The sequence below is a fragment of the Seriola lalandi genome, unplaced genomic scaffold, assembly GCF_002814215.2.
Source record: "Seriola lalandi dorsalis isolate HSWRI2012SDOR001 ecotype SW California unplaced genomic scaffold, Sedor1 jcf7180002054967, whole genome shotgun sequence".
In the NCBI taxonomy this organism is placed as follows: domain Eukaryota; kingdom Metazoa; phylum Chordata; class Actinopteri; order Carangiformes; family Carangidae; genus Seriola; species Seriola lalandi.
Window position 1 is genome coordinate 128,395 of NW_019525518.1, and position 7,984 is coordinate 136,378.

At 44.3% G+C, this 7,984-nt stretch overlaps 1 protein-coding gene across 4 annotated transcripts in view; it reads left to right on the plus strand.

The window, feature by feature from the left end:
* Nucleotides 1–1,739: 1,739 nt before the first annotated feature.
* Nucleotides 1,740–7,984, plus strand: part of cul9 (cullin 9) — a 33,135-nt gene continuing 26,890 nt past the window's right edge. For 3 of the 4 annotated variants that reach the window (XM_023395670.2, XM_023395671.2, XM_023395672.2), the window contains exons 1-2: nt 1,740–1,905; nt 4,100–4,798. In XM_023395670.2, coding sequence (XP_023251438.1) covers nt 1,764–1,905; nt 4,100–4,798 — 841 coding nt within the window. In that variant the 5' untranslated portion in view covers nt 1,740–1,763. The remainder of the gene's footprint in view (nt 1,906–4,099; nt 4,799–7,984) is intronic. The other variant, XM_087170894.1, reaches the window with a different exon arrangement.

Here is a 7,984-nt window from a genome sequence, read left to right on the forward strand (position 1 = left end):
AGAGAGCATCAGCTACTAAGTGTACAGACTGTGGAGGGTTTCTACACGGAGGAGGAGGCATGTGCGCTGAATACAGAGGAGGTGTGTGTGTGTGTGTGTGTGTGTGTGTGTGTGTGTGTGTGTGTGTGTGTGTGAATAGCAACAGTGATTCCCTCCCCATGGTCCTAAATCCCCTCAGAGCTTCATGATGAAGTGAAATAAAAATATGATTCTTCACCTGTTAAAACTGAATCAGCTGATCAGGTGTCAACATCGACTAATTCACTTTAGTTTTTATTTACAAAATACAACACGTATATGACGTATGTCACAACACAACATGTCTGTCTGTCAGATGAACTTCAAGGAAAAGTATCAAGTATCTTCAAATGTAAATACTACAGTAACGTACAGTACTGGACTAAAAGTACTCGGTTACTCTTCACCACTAAGAACTAAGTGTGTCTTCTTCTCTCCTGTCTGATTGGTTGTCACCTCACATTGATGTTAAATCAAATGTATTGATCTCTGGTGTCTGATAGATCACATGTGATTGAAGGAGTGTGGAGGAGGAGATGTTGTTGCTTTTCCCCACTTGTTTCATCATGTGTGAAAATCCTGCTCAGCTGTGGATCATCAGCGCCCTCTGCTGGTCAGGACACGCCCCTGCACCTCCACAGGTTTATTTCAGTGGAACACTCCTAACAGACAGGTTCACTGCACTGTAAAACACCTGACAGGACAGCACTCAAACCATCTCATAAACGTCATAAACGTTTGTAATAAACGTCACATAAATATATGTTTACATTATTTCATGTGCCTCAGGTCTCGTCCTCCCCCTCATGGTTCTGGTCTTCTGGTTCTCTGTTTCAGAACCTGGATTTAATACCTGAATTATTTGTCACTGATTTGTTATAAAGTTTTGTTTTATTAAATCAAATTTTTGTGTCAAGTTATGAAATTAACAGAAAACCTATAACCTATGGGGAACAGTGAGGCTTTCACCAACAATTATTCTCATTATCAAAACATGTGAGACTTTCATTTTCTTTAATTAGACTGATTGTTCAGTGAATAAAATGTCAGACACAAAACTGTGAAAAATATCACATTAACATATTCAAATTGAGAACTTAAAAAAAAAAAACATTTTCATAGAAAAGTGGCAAATGTTCATGAGAAGCTGAAAAATGTTCCCTTTAAAACAATTACTCAAATCAATCAATCAAAATTATTGCCAATTCATTTTCTTTCAATTAATTAATTGATAAATCAACTTAATAATGTATGCAATAATAATGCAATAATGTAAAACAACACAACTAATACACCACAATAATGTTGTAGTATCAAAGAGGACAAGAAAATTACAATAAATATATCTATTTTATATATATTATTTTTATATTACCTTTATTTTACCAGACTAGACATTAAAGAACAAATTCTTATTTACAAGATTTTTTTAAAATAATAGATATAAGGTAAAGATTTGGAAGGTACATTCCAAATTTTTCCCGGTTATCTTCAGATATAAGAATATCCCAGTAAAGATTTTACAAGTGGAACAAATAATGATAAAGAATATTATAAATAAAGTAGGAATAGTACTGTTATTGTATGTTTTTACACGATGTTCATATGAGCTGAAACAGCAGGGGGCGGTATGCACGTTTTATAGTGGTTTGTGATCCGCCAATTAACACGACGAAGAAGAAGGAATCAGAGGTAGACGCAGAAGAAGAAGTCGCTCGTGATGCTGTTCCTGTCACTGTGCGCAAATGCGCATCCAACAGCACGGACCTCCGGTGGATAACGAGAAAACAAACACGAGCAGGCTGGGAAACGACACGTTAGGGCGGAAGAGAAAACAGCGCTTGAGGGGGAAGACAGTAACCAAGGGGAAAGTCTGTGACACGGCAGGTAAGCCGCACTCACCTGCCCTGGAGCTGTTTATTCGGGCCGGAGTGTGTGTCAGCGTAGCCGCCTTCCTGCCTGACCCGGGCGGGGAGCTGGGCAGGCCCACCCCGGCTCCTCAGCGCTGACATCCATAGTTACTGTACACAGAGTTCATCCCGAGATGTGCCGAACGCTTGTACCGAGGGAGTGACGCACCAAACTGCCTTTAAAAACCCGCTAATTAAGCATAAATATACTCAAAAACAATAACATATTAACCCTAACATTGTATTTTAGATGTTTTAGAAGTAGACCGGATACACGCTTCAATTCGGTTTACACCCAACCATTCAAACAACACCTAATCCAATAGAGGATTAACTTTAAAAACTGTTTTAACAATATTGTCAAATTAAATAATGTTAGCGTCAGAGCGCAGAAGGTGACCGTGAAGTGGACTCTGAAGTACAGAAGTTGACTTTTATCTAGATTAACTTCAGTGTGTACGAGCCGAATTTACCAGAAGATTCTCCTACAATCCTTAATTTGTCTTAATTGATTTTTAAATGACATTTTATCGTGGCTAATAGTCAACGTTACCTAAAATCTGAAGATTTTGAAACGGAGTTTGGTGTGACGTTCATGTACGCCGTGCATATGGCTAGCTATAATTAACGACTTAACCAATGAACAAGTCGGTTATGTGAACCAGTCAAGTAGTTAGCTAGCTAACGAGATAAAGACGTAGTTGTTCTGTTGAAGTGGGCAGAAGTTACCTGCTAAGGTGAGCTAAAAAACACAGATTTAGAAGACACTGCTAACGTTAGCAGCTGTGGTTAGCTTATCTGTTGCGTTCAGGTAACGTTACCACATCACGGGCAGGGCTATTTACTGAGGATGACCAACTACATAACCCTTAGCAAGCTAACTGCGTCAATAATAACTACGTAATGTCAGTAACAGTTACGCCAGTATTTAATAAATGACAGTATGGTGGTGTCATTGCTCTCGTGTGAGGTTTCGGCCACTCATGAGCAGCACGGACCCAGTAGTTAGTCAGAGTTTCACCGGGTATTAGACGGAGCCCTGCTGACGATGGCCAACACGCCCAGCAGCAGCTCATGCCGCTCAGCCCTTAAAGAGGAACCATGCGTCAGTAAACCGAAAATGAAAACTTCATTTAACAGTGTGACACACCGGGGGTCTTTTTCGGCTAAACTCCACAGCTGTGGACCAGAGTTAGACCGGGTAACAGGACTTTATTAACGGGTCCAGATCCCAGGTTGTCCCGGGGTTTGGACCTGAGCTGGAGGCAGGAAGGACAGGGTCGGACAATCTAAGTAAATGTAGCTGGCTCTGTTTCTACACGGTTTAAACTAACTGTAACACGATGTTTCTGGGATCAGTAGAGGTGTGTGTTTTTGGGAAAGGTAAAATAAAATGTAAGCAGTGAGTGAAGTGAAAGTGTCAGGTGATGTCACTCATTTAAAGTTCATTTACATGTCAGCTGAGTTAGACAGTGTGAAGAAGATTGAAAAACATTTTCAAGTTTGAACAAAGTTTCTATGCGACAGTTTCCAGAAGAATAAATAACTAATAATTGTTTTTATTATCAATTGATCTGTAGATTTTTATATTGATTATAGATTGGTCTCCTCCGTCCTCTCCTGTCTCTTGTTTCCTTGCTATCTCCTTCTCTGATCTGTACTCTAATGTCTCCTTCTCCTCTGTCTCCTCTGATGTCTCCTTCTCCTCTGTCTCCTCTTCTGATCTGTCCTTTGATGTCTCCTTCTCCTCTGATGTCTCCTTCTCCTCTGATGTCTCCTTCTCTTCTGATGTCTCCTTCTCCTCTGTCTCCTCTGATGTCTCCTTCTCCTCTGTCTCCTCTGATGTCTCCTTCTCCTCTGATGTCTCCTTCTCATCTGTCTCCTCTGATGTCTCTTCTCCTCTGTCTCCTCTGATGTCTCCTTCTCATCTGTCTCCTCTGATGTCTCTTTCTCCTCTGATGTCTCCTTCTCATCTGTCTCCTCTGATGTCTCTTTCTCATCTGTCTCCTCTGATGTCTCTTTCTCCTCTGATGTCTCCTTCTCATCTGTCTCCTCTAATGTCTCCTTCTCATCTGTCTCCTCTAACGTCTCCTTCTCTTCTGTCTCCTCTTCTGATCTGTCCTTTGATGTCTTCTCTGATGTCTCCTCCTCTGTGTCCTCTGTCTCCTTAGCAACCATGGTGGGCGAACGCCGCAATGGGAACCTGCTGGTCCAGCTCGGCCCGCGGTTGCAGGCGTATCCCGAGGAGCTGATCCGCCAGCGCCGCACCCACGACGGCCAGACGGAGTACCTGATTCGCTGGTGCCTCGTCACCATCGACGACGGCTCCAGCCCTGGTGGCGGAGCCAGCGAGGCGGGTGGGACCGGCAGCGGCAGCTCCGGGGTGGGGGGGTCCGGCAGCTCCACGTCAGGAGAAATCAAACCGGAGAACATCCTGATGTGGATGTCGACGGAGGACGTGTACGCCAACTGCCCCACTCTGCTGGGCAAGAGGAAAACGGACTCACAGCGCCCCCTGCAGCCGCAGGAGCTGCAGCAGGACGGCGATGCGGTAGACGGAGGCCAGAGGAGCGGCGGAGAGTTCCCGGCGGACGTCACCTTCGACGAGGTGGAGCTGTCGGACATGAAGGAGGACGTGAAGAACCTGGTGCGTCGAGCCCGGAAGCAGATGGCCAAGAAGAGCGACTTCTCCATCAGCATCACACACACCATCCACGTGCTGAGCGCCTACGCCGGCATTGGCTCGCTGGTCGGCGTCTTCAAGGAGACCGGCGCCCTCAACCTGCTGATGGAGCTGCTCTGCAACAAGGAGACGCAGACCAGACGCAGCGCCGGGAAGATGCTGCGAGCGCTCGCCTCGCATGACGCAGGTAACGGCAAAACGTTATCGATCACATCACATCAGAGCGATGCACACAGCTGCTGCCAAGGCTCCTACACAATAATACAATACATGACACACACACACACACACACACACACACACACACACACACACAAGCGCGCTTGTCCAAGTAAGTCTCGCTGTACTGTGAAACTCTTATTTTGAAAACTGAGAGATTTAAACTATAGACACAACATAAACAAGATATATAATGTCTGTTTAAAACAAAAACTATAACAAGATGAAAACCTGAGAACAAAGTTCATAAATTAAATCAGATATGTAAATGATCAGTAAGGTATTATTATATTATATTATATTATAATTATTATTATTATATTATTATTAACAAACTGTCTGAAACTATCATTTGAATTTATTCTAAATATATTCAACGACCAGGAAGAATCCAGCTCTCTGATTGGCTGACAGGTGTCTATTAAAACCACACGTGTTTACCTCGGTCAGTTTTTTAAATATATATAGATATATATCAATTTATCTATATATATATATATTGATATATATCATCCGATATTAATTCATCAACAAACACATGACGCAGAGACGTAAGTCACTCAGACCTCCAGCTGCTGTGTAACAAACAGAAGCAGCTTGATGATGATGATGGTGATGATGAAGATGATGGTGATGATGAAGATGATGGTGATGATGATGATGATGGTGATGAAGATGATGATGGTGATGATGATGATGATGGTGATGATGAAGATGATGGTGATGATGGTGATGATGATGGTGATGAAGATGATGGTGATGATGAAGATGATGGTGATGGTGATGAAGATGATAGTGATGATGATGGTGTGGACGTCTCAGACAGTGTTTGCAGTCCATAGCTGGTCCAGCAGACACTGATAACTCAGCTGTTTCCTCTCAGCTGTTCTCTGAGAAATGATCATCATCTCTAATCAGCTGTTAACGTTCAGACCTGATGAGACACGGGTCTTCGTCAGTCATGTGACCCTCTGTTTGGTCCTGAAGTTCTGTGCAGGACTGACAGAAACCTCCGGATCAGGTCCTCCCTGCAGCTGCACTGCTGCTCTCTGCAGCTCGAGTCCAGACTGTGAGGAGGGAAAACTGTGACATCATCACAGTGAGACGTCTCCTCTGTTGTCTGTGTTTGTGTTGGGCAACTGGGTCCAAAGGTCCAGAGGCCGAATGTTTCTGCACCGAGCCATTCCTAAGTAACAGTGTCAACACCTGACCCCTCGCTGAGCTCCACCTCAGCCAATAAAGTTTGACATTGATTAAGCAGAGGATCTGAGTTATAAAACCTTCAGACAGCAGCTTCTCACGTTCACCATGGATTCATGTTCACTCACTCAGAAACCTACGACGGAGAATCGACACACTGAGGAAACAATCTGAAACTTTGAGAATAAAGTCGTAATTTTTGTTTGTGACGTATTAGAAAGCCTCGCTCTGTAACGTCACTGGGTGTTTTTGTAGTCCCGACATCTCCAACAGCGTGAGACGTCTTCTCTCCACAGGATCTCTGTCACAATGCTCATTTAACCTGATCACTGCGTCTTGAATCAGGATCTTCTTTGTGTCAGATTTGGTGTCTGCAGCTGTTCAGTGGGTCAGGTGTGGGAGTGGATCAGCTGATACTCTGGATTAAAGGATCAGAAACACTTGATCAAGACTCGAGTCCCGGACCCGGATCTTCTTCATTAAACTTTGTCCAAACTGAGTTTTAATTTCAGCCACTGAACCAAAGTGACAGAGACACAAACGTGGAAATGAAGGAACGACAGTAACGTGTGCAGCTCGGTGTCTCAGCTGCTGCAGTGAGGATCAGGAACCGGGAGACTTAGACCTGAGGTAGTCTGGAGGAAAGGTGTCTAAGACTAATGTTACCATGGTAACAGTCAATGACACCTGCAATGACCAGTAACACCCAACAAGAAACAGGAAAACATGGCTCCTAATTTGTGGCTTGCTGACGTTGTTATGGAGAGAGCGAAGAGAAGGGAAAGAGTTTCTAGAAACGGCGGCCATTTTTGTTTTTATTGTTTCACTCTTTGTTGAATTTTCAAAGTAAATCGTCCTCTAACTGAATTCTTCCCAAAGAAAAACATGTTCTGCCGAGGGTAAATGAAGTTCCTCTGTCGGCCATTTTTTAAATATTGAAAACAGTCTTAATTTACCCAGAATTCATTGCACCACAGTCCATTTTTATGAGCTAAACAGCTTTATTCAGCAGATGAATTCAGACTCCGTCTCTCTGAAGTCTGTTTGTGATATTTAAGACACAGAGTCTGTCTCTGTGAAACCAGTGAGACCAGTACAGTCCAGTACAGTCCAGTACAGACCAGTACAGGACAGACCAGGACAGACCGGTACAGGACAGACCGGTACAGTCCAGTACAGTCCAGTACAGACCAGTACAGGACAGACCGGTACAGTCCAGTACAGTCCAGTACAGTCCAGTACAGACCAGTACAGGACAGACCGGTACAGTCCAGTACAGTCCAGTACAGACCAGTACAGGACAGACCAGGACAGACCAGGACAGACCAGTACAGTCCAGTACAGTCCAGTACAGACCAGTACAGTCCAGGACAGTCCAGTACAGACCAGGACAGACCAGTACAGTCCAGGACAGTCCAGTACAGTCCAGTACAGTCCAGTACAGACCAGGACAGACCAGGACAGACCAGTACAGTCCAGTACAGTCCAGTCCAGTCCAGTACAGTCCAGTACAGTCCAGGACAGTCCAGTACAGTCCAGTACAGTCCAGTACAGTCCAGTACAGACCAGTACAGTCCAGTCCAGTCCAGTCCAGTCCAGTCCAGTACAGTCCAGTACAGTCCAGGACAGTCCAGTACAGACCAGTACAGTCCAGGACAGTCCAGTACAGACCAGTACAGTCCAGTACAGTCCAGGACAGTCCAGTACAGTCCAGTACAGACCAGAGGATTTTTGCTACATCAGACCTGTTTGTCCTCAGGACTCTGAGATTCAGTCTGTTCTCAGAACGCAGAGACGGATCAGAGGTGGAGGAGAATAAAAGAGAAGTGACTGTGAAGCAGCTTCACGGGTCTCTGGGTTTGAACTTTCTTTTCTTCTCTTTGTCAGACGGTTGACATTGACACTGACAGACAGTCAGTCTGCACCGTGGAGACTCACACACAGCTGGACTCTG